The sequence below is a fragment of the Podarcis filfolensis genome (assembly GCF_964270895.1).
Source record: "Podarcis filfolensis genome assembly, chromosome: 17".
Lineage (NCBI taxonomy): Eukaryota > Metazoa > Chordata > Lepidosauria > Squamata > Lacertidae > Podarcis > Podarcis filfolensis.
The window spans coordinates 35,113,723-35,133,946 of NC_139621.1; the positions used below are offsets into that span (position 1 = coordinate 35,113,723).

The 20,224-nt window shown below is 46.7% G+C and overlaps 1 protein-coding gene and 1 long non-coding RNA gene across 3 annotated transcripts in view; one reads left to right on the plus strand and one right to left on the minus strand.

Annotated features, from left to right (window-relative positions):
* The window catches only part of FBXO10 (F-box protein 10), a 39,602-nt gene extending 21,757 nt beyond the window's left edge, over positions 1-17,845 (plus strand). Inside the window, exons 5-11 of the mRNA XM_083593033.1 lie at positions 2,022-2,158; positions 6,625-6,695; positions 8,724-8,876; positions 9,666-9,941; positions 10,757-11,067; positions 17,153-17,334; positions 17,499-17,845. Of these exons, the coding sequence (XP_083449159.1) occupies positions 2,022-2,158; positions 6,625-6,695; positions 8,724-8,876; positions 9,666-9,941; positions 10,757-11,067; positions 17,153-17,334; positions 17,499-17,676 (1,308 nt within the window). The 3' untranslated portion in view covers positions 17,677-17,845. The remainder of the gene's footprint in view (positions 1-2,021; positions 2,159-6,624; positions 6,696-8,723; positions 8,877-9,665; positions 9,942-10,756; positions 11,068-17,152; positions 17,335-17,498) is intronic.
* Positions 3,886-17,983, minus strand: LOC310753114. 2 transcript variants are annotated; one of them, XR_014543196.1, is made up of 3 exons: positions 17,845-17,916; positions 6,556-6,662; positions 3,886-4,519 (listed from the first exon to the last, which is right to left on the minus strand). It is a non-coding gene; the product is annotated as an uncharacterized lncRNA (long non-coding RNA). The 2 variants fall into 2 exon arrangements; XR_014543197.1 differs by lacking the exons at positions 3,886-4,519; positions 6,556-6,662 and adding exons at positions 15,103-15,364; positions 15,731-15,914 and having other exon boundaries at positions 17,845-17,983.
* Positions 17,984-20,224: the final 2,241 nt, after the last annotated feature.

Here is a 20,224-nt window from a genome sequence, read left to right on the forward strand (position 1 = left end):
GGTTGCATGGAGGGGTGTAACGCCAATCAGTCACACCCGTAAACACTTCTCCCCAGTGTATGCCTCCCCAAATTCACATTATGCTGCAGCGAGAGCTGGGAATCCCATGTTTGCTGCATAACGTGACAGCTGCTTTTGATCTAAGGCAGCGGTTCTCAACCTGTGGGTCCCCAGATGTTGTTGGACTACAACTCCCATCATCCCTGAGCTCTGGCCTTGCTAGCTAGGGGTGATGGGAATTGTAGTTCAACAACATCTGGGGACCCACAGGTTGAGAACCGCTGCTCTAAGCCTACTTGTTTTGTCCTCAAATTCTTCTTCCTATGTTTGCATGAAAAACCTGTAGCGCTTAGCTACTCCCTTCCAGTAAGTTTTAGGTTATCCCCATGCCATGCTAAAGATGTTGGAACTCCGTAATGATCAAGCAGCTTTCATTGCCGTCCAAGAGCCCAAACAAGTTATTAATTAGTTATTGTTAGGGAAGTTTTTAATGTTTGAGGTTTCATTGTGTTTTTAATATTCTGTTGGGAGCCAGCCAGAGTGGCTAGGGAAACCCAGCCAGATGGGCGGGGTATAAAGAATAAATTATTATTATTATTTGGGTTGTGTTATGTCCCCGCTACTGTAGAGCTTTTCCTAGTGCTGTGCAAGAGGGAGGCACCATTAGTGAGAGGCTCTGTCCTTGCACAATGCAAGCAGGTGTGGACCTAGGCTTGTTGATGAACAGCAGCCTTCCTTTAAGGAGGAGCAAGCAATTCAAAATTGAATCAGCTGCCCAAGACAAGGGCTGGAGGGACTGGAGACACTTCCCACTTATTCTGACCTGTCGGTGGAAGGAGGTTTCCTTGCCTGATGTGGTTCATTCCCATGCATTCTTTCCCCACCCTTCTTTGGGTAGAAAACAGAGCGGACCAAACCTTTTCCTGTCCATTGTGGTCCTGATTCCTCACAATACAGTGGCATGGGATGATAGGTTGGTGACGTTTAATGGCTCATTCAGATATGTGCCTGCATTTATAAAAAGCATTTATCTCATCCTCAGTCAAACTGTTCTCACGATAGTGTCAAAGAACCCATTTAAAGCAATACCGTAATTCCACCAGGAAAACAGAAAGCTGGCAAAAGAACAAATAATCTTAGAACGCTGAGTAGCTGTTATTACATAGTGGAGTGGTAATTTGAAAATTCCCATGTCTTAACCTGGTGTCCAAATTGAGCTGATATTGGTGCTAGGCAGGCCTCAGAGGGGAGGGTGTTCTGAAGTTGGGGTGTCCCCAGAGGAAACACCTCTGAATAAATGGGGCACATGTAGAAAATTGAGGAGACCCTGCAAGATGGTCTCCGACTTGCGTTTGGAATTTTAGCTGGCTCACTCAGCCCCAAAATCAGATCTAGATATGTAACATTGGCCTGTGGATGCCATTATTCTCTCAGCCCACAGGAGCTAGGGTTGCTAACTGACCGGGAAAAGAAGAAGAAATCCTGCCTGGCCAACTCCTGTGCCTTTTTAACAGCAGTTTAATCTGCAGAAATCAGTAGGTGAGGCTTTTTACACAGCAAGAAACTAAAACATCACCACTTGCTAATGACTGCATATTAAAAGCCACAGCTGAGACACAACTGAGAAGCTGCTAAGAGCTGGTTGATCCAATAAGCTTTTACCCTCTTCCTTTATTCCTGTCCAGCAAAATTGGGAATTGGTGGACGAGATTATGTGTTTATCTGAGTAACGGGGCCAAGGTATGATGGGAGCCCTTTTGATTTTCATATCGAGTGGCCGCTATAGAGGCAGAAGGTTTAGTCGCAGCCAAAATGCCAGGCCTTCTCCAAGGAGACACAAAATTGGGCTCTTCCACTCGAAAACAAACCACTTCCAGCTTTGAAAGAGCTGGGCGCTTTTGTCCGGAGGCTTGCTGACCTTTCTGCTATTGTACTGAGTCCTTGACTTTTCTGTGGCTGATCTCCCTCCCTTGCTTTCTATTTTTCATTCCTCTTGTGCTTGTGCATAAATCAAACGGCAGTGTAATAGGATCCACGGTGGCCTTCGCTCCGGCATCGTTGTCCTTGGCAACGGGAAAGGCATCATCCGTAGCAATCAAATATATGGAAATAAAGAGGCTGGCATTTACATCCTGTATAACGGCAACCCTCTGGTGAGGTAAGTTATTCAACAGCAGCATTTCTTGCCGTTTTTTGGATGTCGGTTTGAAACAATACACCCACACGCCCTCCATGCAGCTAAAGAGCAGGAAAGTTTATTATTATTATTATTATTATTATGAACACTGACAGGGAGATGAAGTCTTTAGGCCAATGTACCTGTGCGGGTGGCACTGTGGGTTAAACCACAGAGACTTGCCGATCAGATGGTTCGAATCCCCGCGACGGGGTGATCTCCCGTTGCTCGGTCCCTGCTCCTGCCAACCTAGCAGTTCAAAAGCACGTCAAAGTGCAAGTAGATAAATAGGTACCTCTCCGGCGGGAAGGTAAACAGCGTTTCCGTGCACTGCTCTGGTTCGCCAGAAGCGGCTTAGTCCTGCTGGCCACATGACCCGGAAGCTGTATGCTGGCTCCCTCGGCCAATAAAGCGAGATGAGCGCCACAACCCCAGAGTCGGCCATGACTGGACCTAATGGTCAGGGGTCCCTTTACCTTTACCTTTGTCTTTGCAGTCGCTTTGTGGGGAAGTAGCTTTCATACTGTGTGTTCTGGGCAACACAAAGGTTGCTGATCTAGAATGGTGAGTAATGTTTCCCACTCTATGTGGGGGGCTACCTTTGAAGGTGACTCGGAAACTACAACTAATCCAGAATGCAGCAGCTAGACTAGTGACTTGGAGTGACCGCCAAGACCATATAACACCAGTCCTGAAAGACCTACATTGACTCCCAGTACATTTCTGAGCACAAGTCAGAGTGTTGGTACTGACCTTTAAAGCCCTAAACAGCCTTGGTCCAGTATACCTGAAAGAGCATCTCCACCTCCATCATTCAGCCCGGACACTGAGGTCCAGCTCCGAGGGCCTTCTGGCGGTTCCCTCACTGCTAGAAGCAAAGTTACAGGGAACCAGGCAGAGGGCCTTCTCAGTAGTGGCCCCCTCCCTGTGGAACACTCTGCCGTCAGATCTCAAGGAAATAAAGAACTATGTGGCTTTTAGGAGACATCTGAAGGCAGCACTGTTTAGGGAAGTTTTTAATGTTTGATGTCTTGCCATGTTTTAAGTTGTTGGACACCACCCAGAGTGCCCGGGGTAACCCAGTCAGATGGGCAGCATATAAAAAATGGTTGTTCTTCCCAGAATGGCAGCTTTCCCTCACCCAGCCCTGCAGCAGCAGATCATGGTTCATGCAAGGGCAGTTGTCCATCCCAATGGGACCTGGCCTGAGGGTGTGTGGTGAAGGGATGGGGAATCTGTGGCTCTTCAGACATTGCTAGCTTCCAAGTCGTGGCAGTTTCAGACCACCTTGACAACGCACAAAGGGTTGATGGGAGCCATACTCTGACAATAGCTGAATGGCCCCAGTGTTCTCCATCCCTGTCACAGGGCTACTTTGGCTAGGCAGTCGATAGAGCCAGTGTGGCGAAATGGCTAGAGTTCGAATAAACCAGAGTTTGAATCCCAACTCGGCCATGAAGTTCAGTTCACCACCTTCCAGATTGTGGAGTTTTCAAACTTGGGAGTCTATAGGGCATGCAAACTTGCTTCTGATTTATTGGCGGCTCTTGTTTTGACATGAATGTCGGAGCTGTGCTGCGAATGCAACAGCAGACACTTCTTGCAGGAAAATAACAGCCCCAAAACGCTCTTCCGAAACACAAGGCAACCTAGACAGGCTTAAGCATCCATTTGGGAACGGCTTGTTCCAGCATAATAGCTCGACTGACAAGTGTGAAACAGATTTTATTAATCTGCAAACCATAAGGGTCACGACTGGGCTGAAACAGACCTGTCAAATAAGTAGCAATTTCTAAATAGGCAGCTGTCTTGTCTGGTGATTATGATGCAGCGAATGAAGCCTAGAGGAAATGAACATAAAAGAAGAAGGGAGCTCAGAGCGGAGACGCAATTTCTCTTCCTAGACAACGCTGTCAGCAGCATGTTCATCAAAACAAAAAAAACCCCTGCAAGTCTATTATAATTGAGATCAGTTTGTCCCTGCTAAAACAAGAGGCATTTGACTTGATCTTGCCTAGTTTTTTTGTTGTGGGAGATGAGGCTTGTTATTCTTAAGAAGATATTATTGCTAGGCTAATTATTCCCAAGCAGCCCTGAATGTATTTCAAACAGAAGTCTCACTTGGGTCTTTGGACCAATCAGAAAGCTTGTTTCTCTGGCATTTTCCCTTAAAAGCCTCAATCCCAGAGGCATCCAGAGAATGGCTCCAGGAGATTCTCTTTAGGTTGACTGAGATCTCACCACACTATTATTCCCCCACAGAGATCATTTTCAGGGCAGGGATGGGGACAGGGTGGAGATAAGCCCTGCTCGTTCTCCTTGATTTCTCATCAGCTTTCAATACTGTTTTTTTAAAAAAAATAATAATAAATTTTAATTGAAGTAAGCAAATCAATACTATAAAAAACTCCCAGAATATTCAAGGGCTCAAGCTGTCATAATGAAAAACTGGTTCATGTTAAGGAGACTCAGCTACCATACTCTTTGCTGATACCTTTTGGAACTTCTGTCTTCAGTCTGACAACAGCAAAGTTTAAGATAATGACTTTTTGAATTCAGATTTAGTCACTTATTGGCATCTGGTGACAATCGAAATCATTTTTGGGTACCACTAAAATAAAACTGCTGTAATATTTTCTCCTATGGAAGTGTTTGCAGGCATTTGTTGAGATGGGTAAACTCTATAGTAAAATCTCTTTTAAAAAGATAGCCAATACTATAAAGATAATAGCAGTACAAATGCAAAAAACGAAATGGTATATTCTGGGAACTGCCCTGAGATGTTGTGATGGGCAAAATATAAATTTAATTAATTAATTATCAGAAAAAGACATAAGCCGAGTACTTAGGACCATTAGGAAAGCCAAATTTCACAGAGGGAGTTCTTTGTGTTTGCACTTGTGTAGAAGATAAAATCCCACCAAACAGCATAGAATTTTTCAGGGTCCTTTGGCCCTGAGATTTATGAGTTAGTGTTAAACTCCGCAGTCACAAGTTCTGTACAGTTTTTCCATTTTGGAGCAATTGAAGTTCTGGCATCTGGCAGCCTCTATGTCAAGAGTTCCTGAGAGCTGTAAACCTTTCAACTGATCATGTCTCCCTCCATCTCCACAACAGCCCTGTGAGGTAGAATCAGGCTGAGAGACTGGCCCAAGGCCACCTAGCAAACTTCAAGGCTGACCAGTGGATTTGAATTCAGATCTTCCTCTTCCAACTCTCTTTATCTGCTACGTTGCACTCATTGAAATTTGGCCTTTACTTGGCATTTGCCACGTTCCCATTGATTTGTGTGGCAGCAGATTTCTCTTCCGCTTGAAACGACGGATTCATTCTCTCTCTTGCTTGCTCGCTGTTGGAAAGTTATAGTGAGGCAGAACATGCAATTTGGCACCTGCTGGAGTAATAAAAATCCTATTTATTTATCTTACTGAATAGATTTGCGCCCTTTCCCTCTCTCTAGCGAGCACCGGACAGTTTATTTTAACAGTGGAAGTTCTGTCCTGTGAGCAGGACGGATGGGCCCAACATCACCTAGTAAGCTTCATGGCTGAGCAAGGCTTTGAAATGGGGGCCCCCACAGTTCAAGAGCAAGATGAAAATGATTATATTCCATTTATGAATCTCTTGCCATGAGGCACGCCCAAGTGATTTGCAATATAATAGCAATGTATATAAAACAGTTATAGGAAAGCACTTAGAACAATTGTGGAAGCAAGCACCAAACCACAGTGCCTCACACTCAGAAACTGACCAGTGCATCAGGTCAGTTTAAATAAGCAACCCATCTCTGCCTTCCAGTGGGGGAGAATCACTGGAAGGAGGAGGTGTCTAAAAAAGGGAGACACTATTTTACAGACACTACTTTATTTAATTGTGGCACAAATAAATTGTACTTTGGGGATTTTTCTGCTTTTTGTAATATATTCTGATTATCTAAAAGTCCTTCATCTAAGTGGGGTATTTTTTCCTCTTAATTCCAGTATTACTGAATTATGATCTGAATGTGTTCTTGGTAGTATCTCTACTTTCTTGGCGTGTGTTGATAATTCTCTAGAAAGCCATACTGTGTCGATTCTTCCGCTAGACTAATGCGGTTCTGAGAAGTACGTGAATTCTCTGCCCAGTGAGTGCTTAAATCTCCATATGTCAATCACATTAAAGTTCTCCACCATTTTGAAAAAAGTTAAAGGTAGTCTTCCTTCTTTTGAGTCCATTTTTCTTATTGTCCTATCTATCTCTAGAGAGACTACCCCATTTAAGTCTCCCATTAATATTATATTCTGGTCCATATACTCCAACAATCTTGTCTTCTATCATTTTTTAAAATTCTGACATTTTCTTATTCGGTGCATATATTCCAACTATTACTATTTTCTCACCTTGTGCTGTTATACAAATAAGCAAACTGTACCAAACACTGACAGTGTCTCCACCCCTTTTTGTTCCAGTGGGAACCACATCTTCCAAGGCCTTGCTGCTGGCATCGCTGTGAACGAGAACGGAAGAGGCCAAATAACAGGTATGGGAAGGAAAGCATTTATGGGGCATGGGTTTGGGTCGGGCAGAAATTAACCTCCAAACAGTGAATCCTCATTTCAGTTTTGGCAGGGTTTTATCACGTCTGATCCCGTGCCCTCTGACCTAGTAAGACTTCACGTTGGGAGGAATGGTGGCATAGCATTGGTTGCTGGTGCTCGGGGCACGTGCGTTCCGGGTCCAGGGGCTACAGCCCGGCCCTCATTGCTAGAGCAACCTCACCCCCACCAACCACGCTGAGTCGCCTGTCTGCCTGCGCAGGGGGCCGCCCAGCCAACTAATACTGACCTTGGTGGGCAGCGAAGAGCACTGGCGTGGGCTGTGCTGGGAATACATACATGGGAATGCCTGGTTCATTCCCCCTCAAAAATCATGTGCCTGGGGCCATGGCGCACACACTCCACTACTGGGCAGGAAGGTCCTTAGCTCAGTGGCTGAGTAAGTAAGACTGGGAATGAATTTCAATTGCCTGAGGCCCCCCCCCCCGAGCTGCTGGCAGTCAGTGTAGACAATACAGTGGACTCTTGGGTTGCGAACATAATCCGTGCGGGAGGCACATTTGCAACCCGCAGTGCTGCGCCTGCGCACACACGGGTTGCAATTCGGCGCTTTTGCGCATGCATGACCGCCAAAACCCGAAAGTAACCCATTCTGGTACTTCCAGGTTTCAGCGTGTCCGTAACCTGAAAAAACGCAACCTGAAGCGTCTGTAACCCGAGCTATGACTGTACTGAGTTTGATAAGGCTGATTCTGTATTGGGCAGCTTCCTCCACTTCTGTGCTTGAAGTTTCATGTGACAAGGTGTTGGTGGTCCTTTCCCATAACCCTGTAAGGTAGGCCAGTGTGCACATCCCCATCTTACAGAAGAGAGACTCTGGCTGCTTGCCTAAAGCCACCTTTTGTCTTCATGGCTGAAGTGCTGTTTGATCCACGGGCTTCCTAGCTCATAGGAGAGTCACCTCTGAACAACAAAAGTCTGGTGACCACTTCATGGTTATTTCTCTTGTCCGTTTGGCGCCACCTGCCTCTCAGAACTTCCCTTTTTGAGCACGGCCAGAGCATTTCCTTAGTGCAGAGCTTTCCAGACTTTTCACGTTGGTGACACACTTTTTGGACGTGCGTCATTCCACGACACAGCAGTTCAGTTTTGCATCATTTCACGACACAGCAGTTTAGTTTTACTAGCAAGCCGGAGGTTAAACGAACGCTTTCCAGCCCCAGGAGGAGTGTGGGGAGCATTTGTGCGACACACCTACTCACTGCAGCCGACACACCAGTGTGTTGTGGCACACAATTTGGAAAGCTTTCCCTTAGTGGTCTGTCACTGGGGCTCCCAGTCTGTCATAGTAGCCAAGGATCTGCGCTGGAAAAAGAAAGCTCTCCTCCTTTCTCCTATTCCCCCTTCTTCTCAAAACAAAACAAAACAAAACAGGGTAAAGGACCCCTGGACGGTTAAGTCCAGTCAAAGTTGACTATGGGGTTGTGGTGCTCGTCTCGCTTTCCGGCTGAGGGGGCCGGCATTTGTCCACAGACAGCTTTTTTGGGCCATGTGGCCAGCATGACTAAACTGCTTCTGGCACAACAGAGCACCGTGGCAGAAGCCAGAGTGCATGGAAATGCCATTTACCTTCCTGCCACAGTGGTAGCTATTTATCTACTTTCACTGGTATGCTTTTGGACTGCTAAGTTGGCAGGAGCTGGGGCAGAGCAACGGGAGCTCACCCCGTTGCGCAGATTTGAACCTGATGGGCAATCCCAAGAGTCTCAGTGGTTTAGACCACAGCGCCCTCCTCGTCCTTCATAACAAACACAATAATAACCTTTCATAACAACAAGCATTTGGCTAGTTACATGCTGGATGATGACACAGCCTTGGGCTGCCTCAGGTTGATATAGAAGTCGAGGTAGAAACTGGCTTGACGTGAAATAGTCTTTTCACTTCATTCCTTCAGTGCTCCTTTGGATAATTGGCAGTCCTTTGTTTACCCTTCCTTCCTTAAACTGCTTTAGAAAACGTCATCCGGGAGAACCAGTGGGGAGGTACAGACATCCGCCGTGGAGGTGACCCTGTCCTCAGAAGTAACCTGATCTGCTGTGGCTATTCAGACGGCGTGGTGGTCGGGGAGCGTGGGAAAGGACTCATAGAAGGAAACACCATTTATGGTAAGCCTCTGCTGACAGTGGGGTTATTACCCACTCCGTATCCTTGTTTCCCTGGGTCTTGTGTGCTGAGTGTAGCAGAGCAGCTCTCCACAGACTGTTCTAGAATCCAGTTTCAAAATGGAGGATGGCCTGTCAGGGACTGGCTGGATGCAGTGGAATGGTGGGAGGCACCAGCTAGGGAACATCCAAGGGGAAAGGGCTCAGAGCCTGGGGTTTGGGGGCTGGACAACAATGAGTCAGAGGGAGAAGATGGGGAAGAGGAGGTGTTGGAAGCTAAAGAGGAAACAAGGCTTAGTGAGCTTGGGAGAGGCTGTGGCAGAGGGGGATCTGGAATCAGAGGCAGAAGCTGGAGAGGAGGGAGGCCAAGAAGCAGAGATGAGTCTGGCTGGTGAAGAGTCACAGGTGTCTTCCCCTCCTGCTGCAACTGGCTCTCATCTCCCAGAACCAGTAGAGGCATGAAAAGGGCGGAGTAGAGGTTGGCTGCATACAGATGCAGTCTCCAATTGCCCCGGGAAAGCCTTGGAGAAGAGGGACTTGGATGTCTGTGGGGAGGCAGGGACTTCCTGTTTCAGCAACTGATTTTCATGGAGGAAGACCACCAGCAATGCTTATTAGGCCTGACACTCAGCCCAGCCTGTGGAGATTCTGCCTCTCACCATTCCTCAGCCTCCAACCAGTTCAGGACACCTAGGACCCAGTTAGCTCCCGGCCCAAGCTTCTTCAGTCTCTTGCACAATGTTACATCGGGAAGACAGGCCAATGTGCTTTCCCCCTCTTCTCTTGGCATAGGGAACAAGGGCTGCGGTGTCTGGATAATGTCCTCCAGCCTCCCGCACATCGCAAACAACCAAATCGGTCACAACAGCATCTATGGGATTGCGGTGTTTTGTCGCAAAGACGACGCTAATGACTACCTCGCCAACCAAGGGGGCAATGAGAACTTCAATGACGAGGGAGAAGCTGCCAGCTGGGAGAATGAGCTGGAGAGTGAGGATGAGCGCGTGGTTATCCGGAGGCCAATCAGCGTGGCTCTCGTGGAGTCGAACAACATCAACCACAACGGAGGTGGGTGCTGGCCGGGAACATTGTGTAGCCAGGCTTGTCCATGGGAAAGGCCAAAGAGGCTCCAAAGAAGCTTCTGAGAATTCCTTCTGGGAATAATAATAATAATAATAATAATAATAATAATAATAATAATTTATTACTTATACCTCTCCCATCTGGCCGGGTCTCCCTAGCCACTCTGGGTCTCAACAGAATATTAGAAACACAATAAAACATCAAACATTAAAAACTTCAGGTGTCTTCTAAAAGTCAGATAGTTGTTTATTTCCTTGACATCTGACAGGAGAGTGTTCCACAGGGCGGGTGCCACTACCGAGAAGGCCCTCTGCCTGGTTCCCTGTAGCTTCACTTCTTGCAGTGAGGGAATCGCCAGAAGGCCCTCGGAGTTGGACCTCAGTGTCTGGGCTGAACGATAGGAGTGGAGACGTTCCTTCAGGTATACTGGGAAGCTCCTGCAGAAACGCTATGCTTGCCCCACCACCGGTTTCGGTGACTTATGGTGCCGCGATCCACCATGTGGCATGTGCCGCCTGCAACGTGACACTGAGCCGCCATGCCAAAACACTATAAAGTGGTGCCAGAATATCACACCTTCCTTAAAATCATGATCCTAGCCATATAGCTGGGGTCTGTTTAACTGGGGGCAATTTTTGTTTTTAATGCAGATATTAACATTGCAGCATCTTAATCGTTTGACTTCAACGTAGGTGCATTTCCGGGTTTCTGTCCCTTCTTGCCCCAGGTTTTTGTCGTGGTGGTGGTTGTTTTGGTTAAGATAGGTTATTGATTCCAGGGTGTTTTTCCTCCTCTCGTAGCTGCTGGCTTGTACATCAAGAGCAGCGAAGCCCTGAACATCATTGGAAACGCCATCCACGCCAACCACGACTGCGGGGTCTCCGTCTTCCAAAGCTCACAGCTCACGAGAATCGCAAACAACAGCATCTCTTGCAATAGCCTGGGGGGAGTTGTGGTGGAAGCAGAGTGCCGGGTGGAGCTTCGTGGGAACGGCATTTATGACAACAGCAGCCACGGGCTGGCCTCCAAGGGCGAGGGAATCGTCACCGAGAATGACATTTTGGGCAATCAGGGCTGTGGCCTCAAGCTGCTGCAGGCAGCCGATATGAAGGTGCGTGGTGAAATAAAAGAGAACAAGCTTGCTTGTTACCAGGGAATCGTGGAGTTGGAAGCGACCCCAATGATCATCCAGTCTAGTCCCCTGCGATGCAGGAATTGCAGCTGTAAAATCCCTGGCGGGTGGCCTTCCGTAGAATTACAGAGTGGAAGGAACCCAAGAGTCATCTAAATAGTCATAAATAATCATTATGATGATTTGTGGTTATTTAGATGACTCATTATGATTATCTATATTTCACCAGTCCTCCATGAATGGTTGCATGCACAAGTTACCTCATTTTTTTCCTTCCAGCAGTGATATTTATATGTGTAAAAGCTGCCCCAGGTTCTTTGGCCATTTAAAAAATATAGTTCTCTTTTTTTTCTCCTAGAAAAGACTGCGCAAGATTTTCTGTTTAGAGTTTAAACATAACATGCTACTTTAATTGGAATACTAAAACATATTTTGTGTATGTGCGTGTACACACAAATATGTTTTAGTATTCCAAATAAAGTAGCCACTTTATATATAAAGGGACGCAGGTGGCACTGTGGGTCTAAAGTACTGAGCCTTTTGGGCTTGCCGATCAGAATGTCGGCTGTTCGAATTCCCACGATGGGCTGAGCTCCCATTGGTCTGTCCCAGCTCCTGCCAACCTAGCAGTCCAGAAGCACACCAGTGCTAGTAGATAAATAGGTACCTCTGTGGCAGGAAGGCAAACAGTGTTTCCATGCGCTCTGGTTTCCGTCAGGTGTTTTGTTGTGCCAGAAGCAGTCTAGTCGTGCTGGCCACATGACCCAGAAAGCTGTCTGTGGACAAACGCCAGGTCCCTTGGCCTGAAAGCGAGATGAGCGTCGCAACCCCATAGTCGCCTTTGACTATATATATATATATATATACACACACACAGTGGTACCTTGGTTCTCAAACTTAATCTGTTCTGGAGGTCCGTTCCAAAACCAAATTGTTCCAAAACCAAGGTGCACTTTCTCAAAGCAATGATCAATGTACTGTACTATAAAAGAAATAAGACAGTATTGTAGGTGATAAGTGTTAAATTTTTTTTTTCTTACCTGCACTGATGATAGTCATTGTTTGGATGGGGTTTTTTTATCCATTTCCACAGTCGTACAATCAATCAATCAATCAATCTATAGCTGAACTGGGTTCCACACAGTCACTGAAACAAATTAACTGAAAAAGCCTGAAAAACAAAAACGCAAAAACAAAAGCACCAAACTTAATCTGTTCCGGATGTCCGTTTGACTTCTGAAATGTTTCAAAACCAAGGCACAGCTTCTGATTGGTCCAGGCACCCTGGATACAATAGCTGACAACTGCATCGGATGTTCGGCTTCCACAAAATGTTTGAAAACTGGAACACTTACTTCCGGGTTTTTGGTGTTTGGGAACCAAGGCATTTGAGAACCAAAGTACCACTGTATGTGAACATGAGACACTGACAGACTTATGAGACTTTACAGACTTATTCTGAGGCACATGGCAGCGTAAAACAAACTCCTCCTGCTCTCATAGTAAAACTCACTAACACTGTACATTTAATAAGAGACCTAACTGAATACTGTCTACTGTGGTGACATCATAGAATTCTATACTACATTAACTCTTCTCATAGCATTTTGGATGCCCCTGTGAAGCACGTTTGGTTGGCTGCCCATGGTCCTCCCAAGAGCTTCTGTGGCAGAGTAGAGATATAAACCCAGGTCTCTGCCCACTAACACCACTCCAGGTTATTCCCGCTTCCATACAGACACTCTACATAGGGGTTCCACAACCTTCCTGGTTCCAGGAGCACACTTGGAGAGCTAAGAAACTACTGTGAACGCTGTAAAATACCTATTTCACAGAAAGGAAGAAAAACTCGATGCTCAGAATCACCACCACCCCGCCCCCAAACACCTACACACGGGTTCCCAAAGAAATAAAACAGACAAACGAGCTATAACCAAACAGCAACAAAATTAAAAAAAAAATCCCACATCGCTCAATTAAAAAAAGCAATTGCAAAAATGGGGAGGGGTGCAAAGTGCCCACACACCTCTATATTGATAAGTGAGCACATTTTAATAGGAATCCTAAGGGTTGTTTGTTGCCTCTGCTGCTGTTTTCTCATTTGCGTTCTGGCAAGAATCCATCGCCTACCCCAAGAGAAGTAGCAGAGCAAGTAAACAGGTTGGAACAGTCCTCAGAGAAGCAGGGGGGAAAGCTGCTGCTGTGGCGAGAAATATCATGTTGAATGCAGTCCCAGAAAATGACAGGCGTGAAGGAGGCAAAAGAAATAAACAAATGGGAGAAGATGAGGATCTACAGATCCATTCACTGACACAAGAGCCCTTAACACCCCAGCAAAACACACACACACACAAACGTGCAAGTTCTGCAGTAGATATTTTTTAAAGGAAATTGTGTCTTAATTTGTGTACCAACCTCCAGGAAATGCTCCCATGTCTTTCTCAGTTCTTGTCGATTTCGGTATTGCCGTATAGTGGGTTGTGGAATTTGAGTGTGTGTTGCACCACCGGCGGCTGGTAATTTTACACACTTTCCCACAGAACTGCTGTTGGCCCTTCCAATTCCCTCTTGGATATGGGCATAACCTGAATTTTTGTTGTGGGGGTGGGTGGACAAGACACCCACCTGACCTCATCCTCTGTCCGGCTCAGATTTGGAATGAAATCCCGTATTTTTCGTCCCATAGGACGCACCTAGTTTTTTGTTGGGGAAATAAAGGAAAAAATTTTTCCTTTATTTCCCCCCCAAAACCAGGTCGGGGAAACCAAACCAGGTCGGGGAACAGCGGTATGGTGGCACTCCGCCTCCCCGCTGTCCCCCGAGCTTGTGGGGCTGGCGCTGAGGAGAAGCGCACTTCTCCCCAGCGCCAGCCTCCAAACCAGGTTGGGGAACAGCGGGATGGCGGCGCTGCGCCTCTCCACTGTCCCCCGAACTTTTGGGGCTGGCCGATGTCTGCTGAAGCGCGGGGCGCTCTGCTTCAGCACGCCCTGCGCGCTGGGCGGCAGGCTGCTATCCGCAGCCTATGGAGCCCTGCGGGAACTCCCGCAGGGCTCCGCAGTCTGCGGATGTCTGCTCGGCGCGCGGGGCGCTCTGCTTCAGGGTGCTCCACGCGCCGGGCGGCAGGCTGCGGATAGCTTCCTGAAGCCTGGAGAGCGAGAGGGGTTGGTGCGCACCGAACCCTCTCGCTCTCCAAGCTTCAGCGAAAGCCTGTATTCGCCCCATAGGACGCACGCAGATTTCCCCTTCATTTTTGGAGGGGAAAAAGTGCGTCCTATAGGGCGAAAAATAGGGTATCTCAACAACAGTTGTTTTAAATTACTTTCTTTTGACCCCCAAGTGCTCCGAAAAATCTGTCAAAATCTTCAGTCATTTGAAAACTTGGAAGTAAAAAAAGACAAACACCACCAGGGAGTATCTTTCCTGCGGTTACTGAGTATGTTTTGCCAAATTACAAAGAACACACTTTCCCCCCATCTTATTGGAAAAAACAACAACTAAATTAAAACAGGTTTTCTTGGATTTGCTGAAAACCTTTCAGCACTTCCTTCTCAAATTCCTCCTCTTTTCCAATACAGTTTTTCTGTGCACACTCAGTAAGCAGAGCCCATTGAGACCCTCCCGTCAGTCTTTACCCTGCGCAAGGTATTAAATGACTGCTCTGTGGTACAAGAGGTGCATGGCTGAGCAAGAGAGATGAGCCGAGGGGGACGCGGGTGGCGCTGTGGTTGGCGGTTCGAATCCCCGCGACGGGGTGAGCTCCCGTTGCTCGGTCCCTGCTCCTGCCAACCTAGCAGTTCGAAAGCACGTCAAAGTGCAAGTAGATAAATAGGTACCGCTCTGGCGGGAAGGTAAATGGCATTTCCGTGTGCTGCTCTGGTTCGCCAGAAGCGGCTTAGTCATGCTGGCCACATGACCTGGAAGCCGTACGTCAGCTCCCTCGGCCAGTAAAGCGAGATGAGCGTCGCAACCCCAGAGTCAGCCACGACTGGACCTAATGGTCAGGGGTCCCTTTACCTTTGAAAGATTTCTGCCTCTTTTACTAGGTCTGCTATGTTCAGCTCTTTTAACTGCTCTTTGCTGAGCTGCTTTTCCTTCCAACATGGTGTACGGTAGTTCAGCTTCGGAGTTGAAGTCTTTGAACCAGCAATTTCGGGTTGCTGGTTGCGTCGCAACATCATCCAAGTAACCCCAACACACAGAAATATTCTGATTATTTCTACTTTTAGTTAAGTAGTTTTATTTATTGACTTGATTTATTTATTTAATCTTAGACAACCTTGTGGGATGTGGGTGGCGCTGTGGGTTAAACCACAGAGCCTAGGACTTGCCGATCAGAAGGTTGGCGGTTCGAATCCCCGCAACGAGGTGAGCGCCCGTTGCTCGGTCCCTGCTCCTGCCAACCTAGCAGTTCGAAAGCACAAAATGAAAGTAGATAAATAGGTACCGCTCCGGCGGGAAGGTAAACGGCGTTTCTGTGCGCTGCTCTGGTTCGCCAGAAGCGGCTTAGTCATGCTGGCCACATGACCCGGAAGCTGCACACTGGCTCCCTCGGCCAGTAAAGTGAGATCAGCATCGCAACCCCAGAGTCGGTCACGACTTGACCTAATGGTCAGGGGTCCCTTTACCTTTATCTTTAGAAAACCTTATCAACTGCCTCCCCCAGTGGACTACTTACCAGGGCCTTGGTTTTGTGATGGAGTCATAGCATTTTAGGTGTAACGTGCTGCTACGGCGTTCTAGAGCTGCATTTGCACAATACATGCAAAGTACCATAATACCTCTTCTAGTTCTTCTCTTCCTCTTTTACAAATTTATTTATTTGGTTTCTCAAATTAAAATTTTACAGAGATATATCAGACATAATTCAAATCATAGAAACAAGATTCCTAGGAATCTCCTGGACTTCCATCCTCCCGTTTATGGGTCCTGTTATTAATCCTCCCCCCCCCCCCGCATCCTTTATGTTAATACAAACCCTTTGCCTCTTCCATTGTGTCCAGAATTCAACCTTAAACTACAAATGATATTCCAACCCTCACGATTTTAACTGTTTGCACTGGTCTTTAAGATAAATTATAAATTTTCCCCATTCCTTATTAAAATTTTGGTCTTCCTGATTTCTAACTCTTCTTGTCATTTTAGCCCTTTCAGCATAGTCCATTAACTCCATCTGCCATTCTTCTCTGGTTGGGACTTTATTTTCTTTCCATCTCTGGGCCAGTAACATCCGTACAGCCGTGGTCGCATGCATAAATAGTATTTTCTGCTCCTTTCAGCACCTAGAATTCCTAAAAGGAAGGCTTCAGGTTTTTTAACAAAGGTTGTTTTAAACATTTTTTTCAACTCATAATATATCATTTCCCAAAATCCTTTTACCACCTTACAATTCCACCACATATGATAAAAGGTGCCTTCTTTTTCATTACATTTCCAGCATACATTTGAGCCTGTTTTATGCAATTTTGCTAATTTACTAGGAGTTAAATACCATCGGTACATCATTTTCATATAATTTTTGTTCAACGTATAACATGCCATGAATTTTAAATCCCAATTCCATAACTTCCCCCAAGCACCATAATACCACTTTAAGCAGACATGGCTTCTACAGCAGAATCCTGGGAACTTTTGTTAAGGGTGCCGGAGACCCTTATTCCTCAGAGCGACATAACCGTCAGTTCCTCTTCGCAGGGAACAGTCTTCCTTTAGACCAGGCATAGGCAAACTTGGCCCTTCAGATGTTTTGGGGCTGCAACTCCCATCATCCCTAGCTAACAGGGCCAGTGGTCAGGGATGATGGGAATTGTAGTCTCAAAACATCTGGAGGGCTGAGTTTGCCTATGCCTGCTTTAGACTTTTTCTCTCTTGAAGTTCAACTGGCACCAAATTTCCATGGTGTTCAGAAACTCGCAGGTCTCTATCAAGCTGTCTTGGGTTCTTCTTTTTTAAATCACCTGCTTCTGGAAAAGCAACTCGCTCTTTCTCTTCCAGAATGATGAATCATCTAATTTTGCTAATGGAGTGCTATGTTACCAATAATTGTGTTCTCCTCTTTTCCTTCCAGGTAACCAAGAACAGAATCCACTCCTTTCGAGGTTATGCGATTGAGATGCTTGACCAGACCAAGGCCTTGGTGCAAGACAATGTGATTTTCCAAGGGAAGTCCAAAAAGAGCATTTTGCAGCAGGCTTCCGACATGGAAGCCTGTGTGGTTCAAAGCAACAAGCTCCTGGCATTCAAGAAAAGGTAAGCCAGGTGGCCCTTTGGGGACTTCAGAATATGAGGACCCTTATTCCATACAGCTGATGCCCTCTACATTTTAAGCATACCGTGTTTTTCCATGTCTAAGGCGGCGTTGATTCAGACTAGGTATCTGACGAATGCATTGTTATATCTTCCTGTCCTTCCAGGTCGGACGTTGGCTGGACCCTGGAGAACCCCCCTGCGCGGCCTCACATCGAAGGAGCCTCCAGAGGCGTATCAACATCTGGGAATAGTCAGAAAGTCTCAAACATGACCGCCAGGATAGCAGCAAGAGTAGATGGGGGCTGCCATAACAACGGGAGCATCTTTTGTACAATTGTGTGATCCCGGCCTTCCTCAGGGGCCACCCTGGAAAGTCCCTTCCCCATGCGTGCTCGTTGCAGGAGTGAACGAGCTCATGTTCAGTTGCTTTTCAGTGCAGCGGCTACAGTACGACGGGAACGGAAATGATTTTGCTCCCTGGCATGGTTGCTCCCTCACATGTACCCTTACCTCAGGCCTCAGCTGCTGCCTCCTCCTCTTCCTTGCAGTCGTCTTCAGCTGTAGTCTTGTTTGTCAAGGGGAAAGCAGTGCCTTTGTGACATCAGCAGCAGCCACCATGCCAACTCTCACTCCTGTCCGACTTCTCGTTGCCTTTTCCCTTAGTGACACTGGCTACTCAAAATTTGCTCTGGGATTCGCCTAGTGGATGATGTCACAAAGGCTGCTGATGTCACAAAGATGGAGTTAAGATGGCGGCGCAAGCACTTGCAGCGGCTCGGCGCTCCGAAGACCGGTATTCAGTGATTTGTGTTTTATTTTTATTTGTGAACTTGTTGCTGCTATGGACTGTGAATACTCAGGCACAAGAAATTTATAGTCGTCAAGAGCTCTTAAGTATCGGCAGAGGAGAAGGTTGCAGCCAGGAGGTCTCAACCTATAACATTCCAGCTGAGCTTATCAGAGAGCCTCCATATCTTGCACATTCTTGGGATACTCCCCTTGCTCTCCTTGCCAGAAAGAAAAGAAAACGGAGAGGGCGTAAGCAGAAGAGGGGTTGCAGGGCTGGACTACGAGTGAGGTTAGGTAAAAATCCCCACAAGCCTGCATTGCCAAGTCTCCTTGTATCAAATGTGAGATCCTTACCTAACAAGGTAGAGGAGTTGGAGCTTATTACCTCTCGGCAGAAAAGTATCCGGGACTGCTGTGTTATGGTCCTTTTAGAGACGTGGCTGGATCCCTCCTTTCCACAGGGACTTCTGCAGCTAGAAGGACGCTCAGTAATTAGAGCGGATAGAACCGCTGAATCCGGGAAGAGCAGAGGAGGAGGAATTTGCGTTTATATAAATAACAACTGGAGCTCGGACATCAAACAAATGGACACGCATTGCTCTCCTGACTTGGAGTACCTAGTGGTGAAGTGCCGCCCTTTTTATTTGCCACGTGAGTTTAATGTTGTTATAATAACAGCGGTGTATATACCTCCCGATGCAAACACTACTACAGCTATGGGCCACCTGCTAACTGCTATTAGCAAACAGCAGCGGGCCCACCCGGATGGAGCATTTGTGGTTGCTGGTGATTTTAACCGAGCCGATTTAAGGACTGTGCTTCCTAAGTTCCACCAGTATGTTGATTGTCCCACTAGGGGGGGAAATACCCTGGACCGAGTATATAGTAACATCATGCATGGATATAAGACCAAGCCCTTGCCCAATTTGGGGCAGTCAGACCACATATCTTTACTTATGATACCATCATATAGACCTCTCGTATGCAGAATTAGACCATCAACTAGAGAGATACGAGTGTGGCCAGTAGGTGCATCTGAGCAACTTCAAGACTGCTTTCGGAGCACCGAGTGGTCGCTTTTTGTGGAGAATAATGTGGACACATACGCTTCGACAGTACTGTTCTACGTTAAAAGCTGCATTGATGTTGTCACTACCACCAAACAAATACGGGTGTTCCCTAACAACAAGCCCTGGCTAAACAGGGATGTGTATCTTCTGTTAAAGGCAAGAAATGCTGCTTTTCATTCTGGTGATGCGCAACAGTATAGAGAAGCCAGAGCCAAATTGAAAAAGGGCATTAGGAATGCCAAAGCTATGTACTGCCGGAGGATTGAAAAACATTTTGAGAGCTCCGACCCTCGTCGAGTATGGCAAGGCCTGCGACAAATCACAGGGCAAAATATTAAAAACGAACTGGCCAGTAGCAGTGCGCACCTGGCTGATCAACTGAATCAATTTTTTAGTCGCTTTGAGGTGGGAACTGGAACTACCGTCACTACAGCATTGGCTACCAGCACATCATCAGAAACTACTACTGATAGACAACCATTTTTATTACAGACCTCTGACGTACAACGTGCCTTTCGGAGCATTAACATTAGGAAGGCAGCTGGACCGGATGGAATTATGGGACGGGTTATTAGGGACTGCGCTGCAGAATTAGCTGGGGTATTTACGGACATTTTTAACCTATCCCTGTTGCAGGGTTCTGTCCCTACCTGCCTGAAGACATCGATTATAGTGCCAGTCCCCAAGCAGTCAGTGGTGGTATCTCTCAATGACTATAGACCAATAGCTCTAACATCTGTTGTTATGAAATGTTTTGAGAGATTGGTGCTAGATCATATTAAGGCTGGTCTTCCATCCACTCTAGACCCGTTCCAGTTTGCATACAGAAGAAATAGATCTACTGATGATGCTATTTCCATCGCTGTCCATACTGTACTGAGTCATCTAGAACGACAGGGAACCTACGCAAGGCTGTTGTTCGTGGACTACAGTTCTGCCTTCAATACAATTCTGCCAGACAGGTTATTTCTTAAAATGACCAATTTGGGTATACATCAGAAGATCTGTCTGTGGGTAAGGAATTTCTTGAC